Source organism: Taudactylus pleione, unplaced genomic scaffold (assembly GCF_031769625.1).
Source record: "Taudactylus pleione unplaced genomic scaffold, aTauple2 ptg000497l, whole genome shotgun sequence".
NCBI lineage: Eukaryota > Metazoa > Chordata > Amphibia > Anura > Myobatrachidae > Taudactylus > Taudactylus pleione.
Window position 1 is genome coordinate 733,207 of NW_028284899.1, and position 18,427 is coordinate 751,633.

Sequence of the window (18,427 nt, forward strand, 5' to 3'; positions counted from 1 at the left end):
TGCAATTAATTGTAAAATCCCTCTTTTCCATGACCATGAACTTAATCCCAAAAACATTTCCACTGCATTTCAGCCCTGAAACAAAAGGACCAGCTGACATCATGTCAGTGATTCTCTCGTTAACACAGGTGAGTGTTGAGGACAAGGCTGGAGATCACTCTGTCATGCTGATTGAGTTATAATAACAGACTGGAAGCTTTAAAAGGAGGGTGGAGTTTGAAATCCTTGTTCTCCTGTTAACCATAGTTACCTGCAAGGAAACACGTGCCGTCATCATTGCTCTGCACAAAAGGGCTTCACAGGCAAGGATATTGCGGCTTGTAAGATTGCACCTCAATCAACCATTTATCGGATCATCAAGAACTTCAAGGAGAGAGGTTCAATAGTTGTGAAGAAGGCTTCAGGGTGCCCAAGAACATCCAGCAAGCGCCAGGACAGTCTCCTAAAGTTGATTCAGCTGCGGGATCGGGGCACCACCAGTGCAGAGCTTGCTCAGGAATGGCAGCAGGCAGGTGTGAGAGCATCTTCACGCACAGTGAGGCGAAGACTGTTGGAGAATGGCCTGGTGTCAAGAAGGGCAGCAAAGAAGCCACTTCTCTCCAGGAAAAACGTCAGGGACAGACTGATATTCTGCAAAAGCTACAGGGATTGGACTGCTGAGGACTGGGGTAAAGTTATTTTCTCTGATGAATCCCCTTTCAGATTGTTTGGGGCATCTGAAAAAACGCTGGTTTGGAGAAGAAAAGGTGAGCGCTACTATCAGTCCTTTGTCATGCCAACAGTAAAGCATCTTGAGACCATTCATGTGTGGGGTTGCTTCTCAGCCAAGGGTGTGGGTTCACTCACAATATTGCCTAAGAACACAGCCATGAATAAAGAATGGTATCAAAACATCCTCCAAGAGCAACTTCTCCCAACCATCCAAGAACAGTTTGGTGATGAACAATGCCTTTTCCAGCATGATGGAGCACCTTTCCATAAGGCAAAAGGGATATCTAAATGGCTCGGGGAGCAAAACATCAAAATTTTGAGTCCATGGCCAGGAACCTCCCCAGACCTTAATCCCATTGAGAACTTGTGGTCAATCCTCAAGAGGCGGGTGGACAAATCAGCTTCACAGAATTCTCTCAGGTCACAAGATGACTTATCAGCCTGTGAACACAGTCACCTGCCAACTGCAGTAACAAGCCAAACTGTGGTTACTTTGTTACTTACGTAGCTAAATTCTTGTCACTAGGTATTTACGAGTGGCAGGACGATCTCATGTGTAGCGACAACTTCATGATTAAGGGAATGTTGTTGCAGTATGGGGAATAATTGGTGTCATTTTTCAATGTTCCATTATAACTATATGGTCACCCCTTCCACTCACCACCTCAGACACTTGCCTTGTTCTGTAGCACTGATGAAAGCTGCTGCTGAGGGGAAGCCACCCCAGATCCACACATACTCTGTAGAAGGGAGGTGATGGCTGCTGCAGACATCTGGATAATTAAATGGGAACAGGGAGTCGCCAGACATGGCAGAATCTGTAAAAAATACATAATGGGTATAATATATCAAAGGTTGGGGGGTGTAACGGTAGGGATGGGTAAAAGTGTAGTAATCATCAGATACCTGATCTTGGAAATCTTTCTTGATTAGAAAGGGCAAGCTGTGAGCTGCGGTGGAGAGCAAGGCTGTGCCCTGCTGCAGTGGCAACAGCGGGAGGATACGGCCCACCAGCCGCTTCCCCTTCCGGATGCACATGATCTGCACAAACTGCTCCTCAGCTGCTCTGTGGGCAAAGCACAAAACGCGTTGTGTCACTCCCGGCCTAATCTCCATAGTCCCGAGAAACATTTGTAGCTGGCAACAAAGATGGCTTAGTGCGCTATGGCTCTTTCTCATTTAGGCGCCCACGTGATGCATTTAAACTGAAACCAATCAGGTCGCTTTCCATAGACAAACATGCTATACGAATAACGTCTAACATATAACCTGTTGCAAAGGGTTGGGTATGGCACCGTGGCATTCAGAATCCCGGCGGTCAGAATGCTGGCAGCAGGATCCAGACAGTGAAAATGACTAGAAATTTCGGGAGGTATTTTTAGGCTAACCCTAACCCACCCCTCCCGCAGCCTGACCCTAACACCCCCACTCCCGCAGCCTAATCCTCATACTTACTGTTACAGTTTGTCGGCATTCTGACCCGTTGGGATCCCGCCGCCTCCAATCTGACCACCGGGATTCTGAATCCCGGAATGGAGACTACCGGGATCCCGCTGCAAGGATTTTTACAGCACACTATTTGCTATACATCAGCGGTGGGGAACCTTTTTTCTGTCAAGGGCCATTTTGATATATATAACATTCGCTGGCCCGTGCAGGCCACACCTCCCTCCGTGTGATATCACACGGCGGCAGGGCCACAAGCGCCGGTGATTACAGCAATGCCTGGAGCTTCCTGAGAATGATCTGGGGAGTTGTAAGGGCAGCAGTGTGACAGTCTGATGCATAGATTCTGGCTGCAGTGTGTCATTCTAGGCACCCTCCTAGCCAGATTAGGGTAGCAGAAAAAAGCTCCGAGAGCCAGACCAAAGGATTCCGCGGGCATATACGGCCCCAGGGCCTGAGATTCCCAATCCCTGCTATACATACTACTCATTTAATAAGAATGTATGGAGCTGTGGAAAGACTCACCTCTCGCCTCCTTCCTTCCCCCTGAGGATGTCACAGAGCTGCTGCAGCTTCTGCCTGCGTTCTGCAGTCAGTGCTTCCCGCTCTTCGTCTTCACAGCACAAGGAAAAACGCCGCTCAAAATCTTCCAACTCCAGCACCACGGAGAACACCTGCAACCAAGAAAGAATGGAACATACACAGGTCAACTAAACAATTACCGCAACAGTACAAAGAGGTAATACAGTATCACATCTGTTCTACAGTCACCTACTCCTCGAATGTCTATTGGATTGAGACCCTCAACATCCCACCAGATAAAAGTCATCAAGTCCAACACTTGTGTAAGCTGCTGTTCAGCTTGTTTTCACACTAAACAAAGTTAATTAGATCACAAGTATTTTTTTTTTATTGCTAATAAAATCTCCAAAAGCATTTAAAAAGGACAATTATTTGTTAACAGTTATTTATATAGCACGTACATATTTAGAGACAATATTTGGCCATTCCCATCAGTCCTTGCCCCAGTGGAGAGGAAACCCATGCAAATAAGTGGAGAACATACTAACTCCGTACAGTTAGGGCCGTGGTAGGAATCAGACCCAAGACCTCAGTGCTGTTAGGCAGCAATGCTAACGACTACGCCATCCGTGCTGCCCATTTCATTTTGGCACCAGAGCTGAGAGTCAAGACTGGTGATGGGTAAGATTAAGTAGAGCTTTTTGATTCTGGATTATGAAAGTTAGTGCCCATATGTATCAGAACAATGGATCGCCTAGTCCAACATTTGTAGCTACTGCGACCACGCATAACAAAAGGCCAACACATAATACCGGATTGGGCACATAGCTATATGATGATGATATGGATGATATACCATCACGTTCCTACCAGTTTGGGAATGGTTGGAGACCCCATTACTGATCGATGCTGAGGGTAGAAAAGTTTGGAAGGTAACAGGTAATATACAATAACCGTATACCTTTTCAATAACAACAAGGGTCTGGCGCCTCTTGTCCCGCACTTGCTTCTCCCGAGTTTCCTGTAGTGTGAATGGAAAAGACATCAGCATCTAGGACACGGATACATAAATTACACAGCCGTGGGGTTGGGGAGCCAGTCGCTTACATCTTCATCAGAACGATGGGTTGCCACAGCATCGATCATCTTCCTGGGGTTGTTCACACTGGAGACCGTCAGCTTCCCAAGAGAGCCTTCAAACTGCACTGTGGGTGAAAAAGACCAAAATGAACTCACGGCACTGCCCTAACACACCCTGCAAGGAGGGGAGGAAAGGTTTTCAGAGCCACCTGTAACTGTTCAGTTCCTCATTGAATACACCAGACCTTCTAAAATACTTTGCACATGTGTGTGACAAAACTGGTGACTGATTCCATTATGCTGACTGACGGAAGTAGTGGGACTGAGCCTGGCTGTACTTTGTACCCCTCACCTGGTTTGTACGCGTGCTCCAGCTTGGCCACCTGCGGTGTGATGAGTTTTGTGCGTTCCTTCTTTGGGCCCTCACTCGGCTTGTCTTGGTTTGAAGACAGCTTGTCCAGCTTCTCAAAGTAATTCTGGAGTATAGCACAAAGATTGTCAATTAGTTACATTTTACCTACAAGCTATTTTGGCAGTAAACTAATAGTGCCCAATCTCCTGCCACTTTACTCTGTACCCCGCTGTTCCAGTGTCCCCCATATATGAATGACAAAAAGTAGTTTACTCTTAATTCATTCTGAAGTTGTTCACCACACACATAGGACAAATGTCCCACATCTATTTAGCCTACTTAAAGAGCATTCAGTCATGAGAGTTTCCCCCTTCCAATACAGGTCTGTTTCTTAAACCCATCACCTGATAGTAGAAGTCATCGTGGTAGGGGTCAGTGCTCTGTAGCTGGAGGAGTTGGATACGGCAAACCCATTCCTTTTCTCGTTGCAGCATGAGACCCGAGTAAGGGTCTCGTCTGTGAAGTTCCGTGTGTTGAATCCGAGAAGAGTGCTCCGCCCCAGAGCCATTCATACCCCGATGCTGGCTGAAGGCACAGAAAACCAGTTGCTAAAAACATTAGCCAAACAAATATAAAAATTGTAGGTGCTCCTCAGAACTGTAGGTGTCATGGTATCAGGGGTGGCATGTTTTTTCTTTTAGTCCACCAAACTTCTTTAAAAGGGACAACCGGTCTATAGGCTACAGGTGCACTTTAAAGTTAGATATCTTCTAACAATCCCATGGTCTCATTTACCCCATACTAACAGGTGGCCCACCACCAACTGGGCAGCTAAGCATGAGCCCTGCGGTACCTAACAGCCATGCTCTAATACACAAAAAAAACCCTAAAATGACATTTCATATACCTAATACAGCCAGAACAATAATCTTAGAGGACTATATCATTTATACACACACTATTTTGCTATAAAAATGTAAATAGGAGACAACAAATAAGAATGATCCTCTTTGCAACTGAAGCTTTGAATTCTTTTTTTTACCTTTCATTTTGTGTGTTGGTCTATTATGATGCTTAGGTGATGACATAGTCCATAACTTACTTGCGGTTCTGTTGGCGCTGATGAAGCAAACGTCTGTGCTGTGGGTGCAGGTGAGTGGTGTCTGGGCGGAACTGCAGCTGCTGAGACCTGCGCCAGAAAGACGAATCACATGGTCAGAAGCGCTTTGTACATCAGCCCCTAACTGCACCGCACCTACCACCGTCCCCTAGATTACCTTAGGTTCTTCAGATGAGCTCCTGGGGCAGCTGCAGAGGGGACACCAAAAAAGGGTCTAATTCCTCCACCGCCTGGGCCGACCATCGGCCCTACATGCCCCTGCAGAAGCTGTGGACTTACGCCAGCCATAGCGGGACCGTGGAGGCCTGCAGGACGTGCAAACTGGCTGGGTGACATCCGGCCAGCTGCTGCCTAAAAAGGGACAACCAGCAAGTGAAATAGTAAACAAAAACAAGAAATGGGAGACTCTAACATGCCAATTAAAATGAATAGGTAAGTGTACAGTAAGCAGAAAATAATACATATACAAATAAAACATTTTGCAAACTAAGGCCCGTATTCAATTAGTTTCGCACCCGCGATACTTTTTCGCATGCCATACTTTTCACCGAATTTGCGTGTTTTAGCCGCGAAAACTTATCGTGCACGCCCCCGCTATTCGCCGTATTCAATTCCAAAGGACGCGAAAACGGGACCCGGCGAAACTTAGACGAAAAGTGCTGTCAAAAATGGAGAAATCAGCCTGACACCCCCCCAAAAGATGCACTAATATTGGATGTCCACGAAAAGCCCTAATGAAGCTATTTGGGGTACTTAAGGTGTGTCATTTGCTTGTATTTAGCGTCTCTGCACAAGTGGTGAAGAATAGCATTTTGCAGAATTTTGGGGAGAAAATAAGTAGTCCTGTCAAATTTGGGGTACTTGAAAATGTGTGCAAGCATGGTTTAAAATTGCTAAAGTGAAGTTTTAAAAAAATCGTGAAAAACCGACCTGAAGCATGCACCTGCAATCCAAAAAACATCTCACCCCTACTTGCAGACCCCCCAATAGTCTATTCCGCTAGTTTAAAAGTTTGTACCCCGGGACTTTGCACTTTTTCACCCCCATTTTCAAAGTAATTTTTTGGGGCGTTCCCCACCTGTTTTGTTAAGGGGTTTTTAGACGCAGTTATCCTTTGGGGAGCTATCCCAAGGGTGCAGAGTAGTTTCCCCACCTTTGCACCCCAAAATAGCGATTTTGCACTTTTTTCCCGACACCTATTCATAGGTGCATCTTTTTCGCCTATTACATTGCGTTTTCACGTATGCAAAAAGTGTTTGCAATTGAATACGGAGGAAACTTTCCGCCTGGCGAAATGACGTCATCTGCGATACTTTTCCGCAGATTCCGATTTTTCGCATCTAATTGAATACGGCTCCAAGCTATTGGAGAGTCAGTTAGGAAGTATTATATCCACCAAAACCTTTATGCCTCTAAATGACGAAAATATATCATTCCAAATGACCACAACTTGCGTTCACTGGCTAATGTAAAGCCACTTACAATATACAATCGTACTTACAATATGATGTCGAAACACCACATTTTTCATTAACGTGTCAAAATGAGCAACAGACCCACGACTGACCACTCAGACTGAGCTTCGGGGGTGACCACATAAGGGCTTTTCAACCAGCCCGGTTACTTAAGAACCCTCTTACTGTCCTGATACCGAGGTGTGAGCTTTTATCTAGCCACAATATATACCTATATATAAGTTGAGGTTATAAGGTAACTCAGGTTAAAAATATTTAATTTCATATAAAAAGAAGTAAACATCTGAAGTTTGCAAAGCATAAACGCATACTAAAGACAAATGCATGACTGTACAGCAGAGGAGATTAGGATGAAGGGTTACCTGAGCTCCCCCTAACAGCTGTGCCCGCTGAAGTGGTGAGAGGGCAGAAGGGAACGGGTGTCTCAACAGTGATGCTGGGTTATTCTGCAGAGACAGAAATCCTAAACTAAAATCACATTTCTAGACAAACACAAGCACTCAGCGTGGGCATATGCCAGGCATATGAAATAGGTGGTTCCTAATCCCTGCTTTTATATGGCTCCCATATTTAAGCCACTTGTACAGATTTGAGTTCCATTTACTCCTACTACCCTTTTTGTAGCCTTCATTATCCAGAAGCTGTTCAGCCCATCTTGGCTAGACCTATTATTATGTGTTGCCAATGCTCTACACAAGTATTCTAGTGCAGTTGGCGCTTTCCTTCAGCAGTATTTAGTTAATAGGTGCTATTATAGTGGAATCATTATTTTTCAGATACTTTTGCACATTCCACAGAACCCCAGACATTTCCCTAAATATTTAATTTTCTTGCTGCCCCAAGTAGAGCAGTACAAAGCACGGGTGCCTTACACACGGTCTGACATAGGGCCTGATTCTATAGAGGACGCAGATGGGCATCTTCACGCAGATTCCAGATTATCGGGAATATGCGCATGTGCAGGACCAGTTCTGCTAGAGCGCATTGCAGGCCCCCATATGCCTCTGCTGATTGACAGACAGGAGCCGTTTGGGGGGGCGGTGCGGGGACAGGGGCGGCCGGCGTTCCCAGAAACTGAGGCATGTTGCCCCCGTTCTCTTGGAGGGACGAGGCCAGGGTCTGCGTCCAGCGCAAGTTGGCAGAACAAAATTGCAAAGGCTCATGTGCGGCTTTGCAATTCCATCCACTGAATGAGGTAATTCCAACCATGAAGCAGGCCCAAAGCTAGAGAGTGTCGGAGACTGGCTGTTATACTAGGGTGGGAGACTTACAAAGCTTATTTCTAAAAATTATTAAAAGTTTGTGACCGCTTAAATGTAGCATGTTTTTCCTGAAGTACCTGCTACATTACTCAAGACCTGTAACAATCCTGATTTTTAGCTACTCATTTCAGCCCTTGGTGCCACTTCTGTTTGACATGACTGACATCAGCATAGGACAGAGATATGACAGCAGGACAACTTACCGGATGGCTGTTGAAAGGGGAAGAGGCTGCTCGAATGTGGATGGGATTTGGGCACAAAACCTGAGCAAGACAAAAAAAATAAAGATCAATTCTGTGACCTAAGAGAACATAAGGGAGCACTGTGAGGGGAGACTAACAAGTCATGTTATCATAGTACCTCTAGGAGGGTAAACGGCTGCCACTGCATCATTTACATGGTTTATGAGAAATAAAAAAGGCTGGTACCTGCTGCTGAGAGAACATAGGGCCAACATGTTTTGGCGGAGTCCCGATGGGGACGGCTCGCACTGGAGGACTTCCAATGACGGGGGAGGTGGAACGCCGGGGCAATGCTCTCTCAGAGGCATCTCGCTCTCCATCATCAAGGCTCGGGGTACGCATGGGAGCCAAGCCGTACTCGTGTAAAATAGAGAGTGGACTCATATCCTAAAATGGGAACACAGAGCACAAGTCAAAATCTCCAATGAATGGTCTGAGAAGGTAGAATTCCAACCAAGGTTGGGCAAGCTTTTAAACCATCACCTGCTGCCAGTGTCAAAGCATTGTGGGAAATGTGGATTCCACAGCCCGGCCTACTGTAGTTACTATACTTTCAATCCAGCCAGAAAAAGACCCAGCTACCCAAGCTATCAATAAGTTTCAGCTTACCTCTGTAAGTGAGGGCCCTCTGATTGGCCGCAGACTGGAAGAAGAATCCCATATACTCGAGTTCATCCCAGAAGAAAGCTTTAAAAGTAAACAAAAAGGTAAATTAAAATGAGAAACAGGACACTTTGTTACACCACCATATCTTAAAATAGATACATTAAAACAGATGCTAAGCAATAGGCTTCAATTTGCACAATGTATGGTGACTAATGGTATTTGGACTTTTGGACCTATACTTGCACTATTTAAAAATGGACTCGTTCTCTACACACTGTGCACGCAGCAATTTGCTGACCTAGAAGAATTATACATTGAGAATATGCCACATGCCTACAAAAAACAGAAAAACCAATACAAAAAGTTGCTTATTAAGACACCAGGTGACCAAAAAGTTTATCGCAATCGACTGGTAGATTGAGGTGACTTCCAGCAGCAGCTAATAAGAATCAGGTTGACACTTATTGGCTGGCTGCGCTGAAGCTGCGGCTGGCTGTCACGTGTGACAATAGTCAACAAGAATCAGGTAGATTCTTAAAGGAGAGGCTGTCCTGCACCCGGCCAAGATCCTCTCCACCACCAACGGCGGTTCCATATTGCATTCAGAACAGAGTCTGCCCACAGCGCGCACGCTTCTAGACATTATCTCTGCACATAGGCTAAACTAAGTGGTGGACCGGGGGTGCGCCGGACCACGCATTAGCTCCGCTGGCCATTCGTCTGCTCCCCGGCCATTCTGTGGTGCTGTAAACCCGTGGCTGCCAGCAGAGATCTGAGTAGCAGGGGCTAACAGAAAATGGCTGCCCCCATAGAAGGCGGGGCTTACCGAAGGGAAGATGATGAATATGTAAGGGGCTATACTGTGGCTGGCATAATGTGAATAAGGGGCATTACTGTGTCATAATGTGAATGAGGCAATATTGTGTGACAAAGTGTATAAGGGGACCTAATGTGTTCTGCTGTGTGGCATAACGTGCAGTAAGGGCACTGCTGTGTGGCATAACGTGCAGTAAGGGCACTGCTGTGTGGCATAACGTGCAGTAAGGGCACTGCTGTGTGGCATAACGTGCAGTAAGGGCACTGCTGTGTGGCATAACGTGCAGTATGGGCACTCCTATTTGCTGGGAACATTGTGAAGGGAGAGTTACATGACCATATTGTCTGCATTCCTCCGGTGCTTGGTAGTCCATTGTCTGTAATTTTTGCACCACTGAACTTGCAATTGTGCATTGCCTGGTGCAAGGAGTTTTCTACTCTACAACCAAACTATGAAATTCTGCTCTCTAGCATGGACGGAATATATTTGGTGAAATCCCTGCTGCTGCCAGAGGATGAAATTTGCATACAATTGAGTTGTAGTGGCTCATGTTCTGCTTTAAACTTTGAATTGATACTCTGATAACACATCGCTGAAGTGTGTTATTGTTCCATGCGCAAATCACCGCCACTATTACTTGTGAAGCATTAAGTACTCGTATGTTGAGTAAGCTAGACTTGCAGCCATACAAACAACCATGTTGGTCCATAATTTTCATACAAAACCATGACCGTCTGCTTGCCCCCCCTCCCCCCATACCCCATGAGAGAAAAAAAAACTCCTCCTATAAAAACCAGGTGCATGTAAGAGGCTCAGAATAACTATGTTCCTATGTTGTAGTCCAGCTTTATATTTCTATAGACTGACAGTCTTCCAGCACACAGAAGATCTTCCTGCCACTTACATGTGTGCGTGACCCCCGTGGCAGGGCTGGCTCTTCTATCTCCTTCACCAGCTGGCTCAGACTATGCTCCAACTCTTCTTGTTGGTCCCCCAGAGGATCAAGGTTGGGAGATAAACTTCTGCCCAAAATGTGAGCGCTCGGGAGCTTCTCCTCCAGCTCTGCCAGGCGCTCGTGTGCTTCTCGCCAGTCATCATCTGCATTGAAAAAAGATTTAGACATCAACCTAAAAGTCAGCAGTGGAGCTTTCAGAGTAAATCCTGAGTTAAACAAGGGGAACTGAAAAACTAGTAATGTTTCTATTGAGTGTTGGTATTTTGTGAATTCAAATAAAATATACTCAATTTAAAAAAAAAGTAATGTCTCATACAGTAAAACAATTCCAATTTTAAGTAGGTCACTACAAAGAAGACATCACTCAAAACTGTATTGCTTATGAAATCAGATATAGCAGGTGATGGTGGAAGAGTATATAAAATACTCAGATTTGGGCATATTACACTGCTAACCATGATCAGATCTGATGGGCCAGCCGTCTTCTTTTTACATGGCATTTTTGCAGAACACAGTAACAGTAAAATGTGTAGATAATAAATCCTCCCTGTCCCCTCTCACCAATTGCTCCCGCTCCAAAGGTGTCATCGTTAAACTGGTCAAGGTCTTCATCTTCCTCGAGGTCAGGGAAGCCATCGCCATCTTCAAGAGACTAAAAGGAGAGTAGTGAAGATTCAGTTAGCAAAGGTGAAAACAAAAACAGCAATCACAGACTCAAAAAGCAGATCTATGAGACACAACACAACCAAGTGAGCCGAATTCTGAAGTGATTTTTATTAGATGAACACTAATTACAAGGATTTAAAACTATACAAAAAAATTAATTAGTCAATTGATGTGACTTCAGATAATGTAGGCAGCTGGATTTGTTTTTTTGTGGGAGGGGAGGGGGGATGGACGGACGGACGGGACGGGACGAGTAGGCCAGAGGATGGACTATAACTAGATTTAAAAAATTAAAGGTTGACACACACACATTGGGGCAATTCATTGTTTTATCGCTACCAATTTCCCTTGTAAAGTAATTAAGCTCGGGGGGGGCAAAATTTAATTGGTTTTTGGACACACATGCTTTTTGCGCATGTTGCGCCCAAATAGACCGGGATTAGCTACGTAAAACGCCTAAACCAGTCTAAAGTCCTGGTTAGTGTGCCCAAACAGCAGTCAAAACTAGGACTTTTTGACAATTTGTACTCGTCACCTCAGGAGGCTGCAAGCAGGAAATCTGTGCATCTGCTGCATTCGCACCCGATCGGAGCAAAAATTCAACTGCGACGTCGGGCACCCATTAGTAACAACCGCGGGCGCAGACAATTGAATCGCCAACATTTTTAGCATCCCCTTAAGCCTTGGAGAAAGGCATTTAGTAGTTAAGTTATAAAAAAAAACAAAAACAAAAAACCTTTTATCCTTTAGTAATCTGGGGCATAGATTCTGGAATGTCCTAAAGCAACTCTCAATGGGAAGAGAAGAAAGTCTGAGAACAACCAGCCATTTTGAGGGCCTAACCACCAAGGTTAGCAAAGCCCAAGCTCTGTTTTTAATCCAAGAAGTGAAAGTAGCTCTTACGGCAAAAGTCTAGTTAAGAGAAGGAACTCTGCCCACCCATAATGTCCTCAATAGTCTTACTCAGTACCGGCCTGAAGATAGCCCTTCCCTAATAAGGGTAGCACAGAGGACCTTTTGGAAGTATAGACCAATACTGGAGCCAGAAAACGCTGTGCTCCACTAGCAAATTAGAAGAGGACCTGGCTATTAATTTGTTCCTTGTTTATAGCACAATGCGCCCAAGCTATTAAAAAATGCTGCAGTTGCTCTCCGGTGTACGTTAGGAGAACAGGAAGGGGTCCTTTATGGTAACTCCTCACTATATTGTGCTTAATTTATCTTTTAATATTAAGTATTAATATACTCTGATCTAAACTGCACAGTCCCTGACCTTGAGATGGTGTTTAATTACTTATTTTGAAAGAAATTGTCAGACCGCTCTGTCATTAGATTCATATTGTTATTATTCTCTGAGGGCAATTAGCCCGAGTGTACTGATATTATTGTTGTCATTATTGACACACAATAGGATTTATTGTGTTGATGAACCACTAGGACTTATCACTTACACAGTAAATCCTTTTTTCCTCGGTTTGTCTGACATAATTGTAGTGTAGGTCCAATTATTTATAATTAATAAAGTTTAATGTAATAGACCGATTTAATGCTATGATGTCATGTGTGCCCCATTCTAGAAGTGCACCACCACACTTGTGTGTCCTCTTGTCGGAAGTCGTTTCACTTCTGGAAGCATCCCTGCTTTTTTATGTACTCTCTGGTACCATTATACGGGGGCTGACAAGATTTCATACAGTGCGAGGACTGCATATCCCTTCTCATTGCCTAAAAGCCGACACAAGTATTTAATTTCTTTACAGATTAACCCATGACACATCAGTCAAGGATTTTGTGCATCTGTGCTAACTGAAAGACAGTCTGCAACCAATTTACACTTCTTATGGGAATTATCCATCGGGTTGAGAGCAAATTCTGGAAGATGATGTAATGCTCTTTTATTCAGTGTATGTTTGTGTGTACTTGCACAAGCAGCACTTTTTGCACCATGACATATACATGCTTCCTTCATATGTCCACTGGGGTGGAAAAGTCATTACATTCACTATATGTTTCTTTGAAGTTTGTCATAATTGCTGTTGGATGTCACATTAGGAGCAAAATAGTAAAAGTTATATAAAAAAAAAACAGTTTCCCTTCTCTGACCTTAGTCAGGAACATTTCACAGGAAACAAATTAAAAAGGGAAAGACAACACATCCTAGTGAGGGCATATATGCAGTATTTGGGCCGTCAAGATACGTTGGTGGGGAATGCAGTCTATAAGCTATGCAAGGGACTGGACCCTGGATTATGGTGCATACACACGGTCAGATTTTCCTTCAGATTTGAATAATAACCATTTTAAAAATCGTTCATATCTGAAAGAAAATCTGACATGTGTCCCTGCAACGATGAATGATGCTCGTTCCCATTCGTAAGATAACGATATCCGACATCTGATGTGTTTGCAGTCAGATTTGGACGATTCCATTTAATACAGTCTAAAATTGTTCAATCGTTGGTAAAATCGTTCATCTGACATATCTGACAGTGTGTATGCACCATTAGGCATTGCCTGTGGGAGGCAAACACTGGGGATGGTGACTGGGTATCCCACAGGTAATTCTGACAATTCAAACAGACGTTACTATGGACCACCAGGGTTGGGAGCCTATTAGGCCTCATCTTAGCCAGGGATTTCGGAGTATCGGACATGCTTCCACTATACCTGGGAAAAGTCAAAGTAGTCCTCCTCAAAAGTATGAACCTCAATTGCCACATGATAGGCTACCTAAACAACGAAGACCAAACACCTCCCAGAAAAGGAGTCACCAATGTGTCCCTCGGAATTATTGGACCTTAGAATTAGAGTTCTCTCTACAGGCTTCTGGAGCAGGATAAACAAACTATGGAGTTGGGAAAGGCTGTAGCACAGGCTTTGAGATCACAGTGACAGCACAGGAGCCTCCTGCTATTTCTAGTCTGTTTTAGGAACACTTTATTCTACACTGCTCAATGGATGTAGCTTATACTTGCACCTCTATGAGTTCTCCTTCACATGACAAATGCTATCCTGAGATGCCAAATGAGAAGATGCTCTACCAATTAGAAATGGACTGAACTGTGTTACAGTAGCAAAGTAAAACTGTCTCACCATTCAGCCTTCGCTACCATGGGTATTGTGGCGGCATGCAGTCGGGAAACTGGCGGACCTAATCCCGACAGCCGGCTTCCCGACTGCTTAAACCCGCGAGGGTTAAATGACAGGCGTCTAAATCTAGAGGGGAGGGTTAGGTTTAGGCTAGGGGAAGGGGGGTTTAGGGTTAGGCACCCCCCGGGGAAGGGGGGGGGGTTAGGTTTAGACACTTAGAGGGGGGATTAGGGATAGGCACTGGGGGGGGAAGATTAGGGTTAGGCACCCCTAAGGGAGGGTTAGGAGTAGAATTAGGTTAGACCAGAGGTTCCCAAACTCCGCCATTACAGTCCAGGTTTGAAGGATATCCAGTCCAGGTTTGAGTCCATCAAATTGACAGGTACTAATTAATCACTTGTGCTCAGGGATGGATATCCTTAAAATATGGACTGTAATGGCAGAGTTTGGGAACCTCTGGGTTAGACAATACTTACCTTGGACGATCGGGATTTCCTCCTCTGCCGGGATGCCGCTGTCGGGATTCCAACAGCAGGGCATGGGTCCGGCGGTAAATCATATTGATTCCATTGTGGCAACCAGGAGAGGACCATAAACAATGCAGAGGTCTGCACCAGTGACAGATCCATCCTAACGCTACTGATGTGTCATTATACATCTTTGCTGCAGTCGCGTTAAAAAGCCCCTAATGGCGTGCTAGGTCCCGTGAACCTCTACCAGGCTGGGCGTCTCTTTTGGCGGTAAATGCGTCTAAGTCACTATGTTATGCACCAGGAGCCTGCTGATTAATCTGATATACGACAGACAGTTGTATATCTGTGTGCAACTGAGTCTCTGCATCTGTTTGCAAATTTCTACAATGTAGCGGCCACAACTTCTTTCATTCCAAGTTCTATTGTGGTTCATATACAGACTCAGGTGCACACAGCAAACAAGTGTCACATGTCAAATTAATCAGCACAGACTACTGGTGCATCTTAGCCACGGCCCATTGCTACTTTGATGCATTCTTGGTAAAAAAAAAAAAAAAAAACACTCGACACTAGCATAGTAGAGCAGCACAGGGTCTGGCGGCTCACTCACACCTGGCAAGTCGCGCTGCGTGGCGTATTGAGGCTGTATGTATGAGGACATCTGTAGTTGGTCAAGGGTCCACTTGATCAATGAAGCAATGGATGAGGCCATGGATAAATAGCTTGTGAAATGAAAGAAGCCTTAAAGAGACGATGAAGAAAAAAAAAAAACAACACACCACCTCACTCCAAAAGACAGATAAGGCTGTCCTTGAAGTAGTTCAATTAAAATAATAATGTAAGTTTAGGTATAAAGCACTGTAATGCCATCTTATATGGAGGAGTTTTTCGCCATGACTAACAATAACCCACAATACACGGCGCTAAAAAAAAAAAGCAGATGTGAACATGGTTTGTGTTTTGTTTTTTTATCCAGGAGTAAAATTCAATGAACATGACATCACTTCACTGCTGGGAAAATGAATATTGCTGTTCTCTCCCATGCAGCTACCATGGAAGAAATCCCTATGCATACACAGATAACTGGAAGAAAGGCTCATGCACCGGGAGGGGGTGTGTGGGGGGTTTCCAGAGGAATGCAGATAGGACCTGTTTTTTAGTGGGATGGGGGTAGGGGTTGGTGGCTTCGATTCAAAGAATGTTACACAGAACATTAAGACAGGAAAACAGGAACTATGATAGGAACTGTAGGGAGGTTACCTTCATCACTACTGTCATTTACTTACCATTTGGACCTAAATCATACTTTAACTGATACAAAAATAAAAGTCTTTCCAAACTTCTTACATTACATATAATGTATTAGATAAAGTGTACAGCTTCACGTATGAACACTTTTCCCTCCTCCTAACATTAGCCTATAGGCTTTCAGCTTAGGAAGCCAAGCCAACCAGATATAGATACAAAGTATACACATACATCATAAATGGAAACAATGTTTGTGTCAGATGAGCTTTTATTCAAACAATAGTTTTAGAGACATATAGGACAGTTAAAAAAGGGCGCACACTGATGTGTGAATGAGTAGAGATAAGCTCCGTAAAGCGCTGCGGACTGTCCACGCGCTTTATAAATAACTGGTAATAATATTTGTTGTGATTCTCTATCAGCAAAACAGCTTTGTCCAGTCAAATCAGTGTGATCAAACAAAATACCACATCTGCATGACAAGCGTGTTTCAAACCAACACCGATATGACATAGTATACATGCTCGCTCTACCACGCACCAATCCCAGCAACTGCCCACTTTGCTATTATTTAAACCACACAGTAGATCACTCTGCCCGATCTAAATTGTCTTCTTACCACTGCCACTGGCCGGACAGTCACCCCTGTCCCTACTGTGCATAAACCTGGCCGCTGTCCTTCTCTGCAAACCATTAGTGTCATCTAAAACCAATCTTCCATAATGTCAGAGACGTTACCAGCTAATAACGGAAATTCATAATTGTGAAAGTCCATACCCAGTACCATGTGCGGTCCTGTCATTCAACAATAAGCTGGGGATGTGGCTCAATGCCTAACAGTTGTGCTGTGGACTCTTGCATGGTTACTATCAGGGTTGATGCTATACAGCTTGATCGGCAACATTAATGGGAAAAATGGTGGGCCAGAGTGAATTCTTCTACATGCTCTGCACATCGTCAACCACCTCTATACAGTGCAATATTAGTCTCTTGCACTGCAGTGGCCAGCCATGCCAGGTAATTACCATGCCTCTCCACCTGAGAACGATGCCCCTTGCCCTCCTCCTGCCCGGGCACCATAACTCTTGTATCCCTTATCTTATCCAGTGGTTCCCAATTCGGCCCGCCAGGCACCTTAAACACTAGGTTTTAAGGATATCCATGTTTCAGCACAGATGGCTAACCCAAAATGACTGAGGTACTAATTAAGTCAACGGTGCTGAAGCACAGATATCCTTAAAACCTGGTCTGCCAGGGTGCCTGAAGGACAGAGTTTGCACTAGGACCATATACTACTATGCACATACTGGTCATGGCTGCCACACAGGACGTGACCACAACAACACAGGAGCCCAGTGTGAGTCTTCATCATAGGCGAGACATGTATGTAGCCTACAGCGAGCTATGACAATACAGCAGCAACCCGTCTAGTGCTCTCCTTCCCCGGCAGCAGCACTGCCTCCCCTGGACTCTATGCACAGGCACCAGTGCCCACCCCAATATGGCGGCAGCTGCGCGGCACCCTCCGACGTCTCTCCGCTGCTCCCGCTTACCTGGAACCGCAGCATGTCTCTGTCCGCCCCTCTCTCTTTCTCTATCCCCCCTCCTCCTCCGCCGCTGCCGCCTCAGTCTCTCGGTGTGTCTCTCCGCCCCCCGCCGCTCTCCCCGAGGCGCGCGCACGCGCTCCCTCCTCTGGCCCTGGTTGGCCGCCGGCACGGGCGCGCCCCCGGCAACCCGTCGCTGTGATTGGCCAATGACTCGGGCGCGGGCGGCGTGGCGTAAAAAGAAGTAGAGGACAAAAACAGCGCGTGATTGGCGTGCGCGCCCCTAGCTCGCTCCCCTCCCCCGTTGCCCGGGTGACCTGCGTGTGACGTAGCAAGCCGGAGGACGGCGCTTGACTGGGAGATGCACTTGAATTTCCCTAGCTTTATTAATTACGACATACAGCTGTAGTGTACAAACTAGCTAATCTCGTCAGTAGTACTGTGTGTATGTGTAATGTGATGGTAGTATTCCTGCTCACGCTTCACGTACCCTGAGACACGGCTGCGATGCACTAGACCAGGCCTGGCCAACCTGTGGCTCTCCAGCTGTTGCAAAACTAAAAGTCCCAGCATGCACTGTCACAGTTTTAGCATACCCCAATTGTAAAACTGTGGCAGGGCATGCTGGGACTTGTAGTTTCACAACAGCTGGAGAGCCACAGGTTGGCCAGGCCTGCACTAGACAATCACAATCAGTGCGCGCTGTTGGGTGGGTTAGGGAGGAGTTTGGATGCTGGCTGGTATTATTTTTTGTCCCGATTTTTAAATGATGGGAAAAAGGAGTCTACACTGTGTGGAGAGCTGCCATGGAAGGGTGT

At 45.3% G+C, this 18,427-nt stretch overlaps 1 protein-coding gene across 1 annotated transcript in view; it reads right to left on the reverse strand.

Moving 5' to 3' along the window:
• Window positions 1-17,765, reverse strand: part of PATL1 (PAT1 homolog 1, processing body mRNA decay factor) — a 29,559-nt gene extending 11,794 nt beyond the window's left edge. The window contains exons 1-16 of the mRNA XM_088449850.1: window positions 17,619-17,765; window positions 11,150-11,240; window positions 10,538-10,731; window positions 8,820-8,897; window positions 8,397-8,597; window positions 8,172-8,231; window positions 7,069-7,152; window positions 5,389-5,582; window positions 5,214-5,300; window positions 4,516-4,696; window positions 4,112-4,235; window positions 3,787-3,884; window positions 3,641-3,700; window positions 2,683-2,831; window positions 1,618-1,777; window positions 1,389-1,529 (exon numbers count right to left, since the gene is read on the reverse strand). Coding sequence (XP_088305976.1) covers window positions 1,389-1,529; window positions 1,618-1,777; window positions 2,683-2,831; window positions 3,641-3,700; window positions 3,787-3,884; window positions 4,112-4,235; window positions 4,516-4,696; window positions 5,214-5,300; window positions 5,389-5,582; window positions 7,069-7,152; window positions 8,172-8,231; window positions 8,397-8,597; window positions 8,820-8,897; window positions 10,538-10,731; window positions 11,150-11,240; window positions 17,619-17,633 — 1,917 coding nt within the window. The 5' untranslated portion in view covers window positions 17,634-17,765. The remainder of the gene's footprint in view (window positions 1-1,388; window positions 1,530-1,617; window positions 1,778-2,682; window positions 2,832-3,640; window positions 3,701-3,786; window positions 3,885-4,111; window positions 4,236-4,515; window positions 4,697-5,213; window positions 5,301-5,388; window positions 5,583-7,068; window positions 7,153-8,171; window positions 8,232-8,396; window positions 8,598-8,819; window positions 8,898-10,537; window positions 10,732-11,149; window positions 11,241-17,618) is intronic.
• Between the last annotated feature and the right edge of the window lie 662 nt (window positions 17,766-18,427).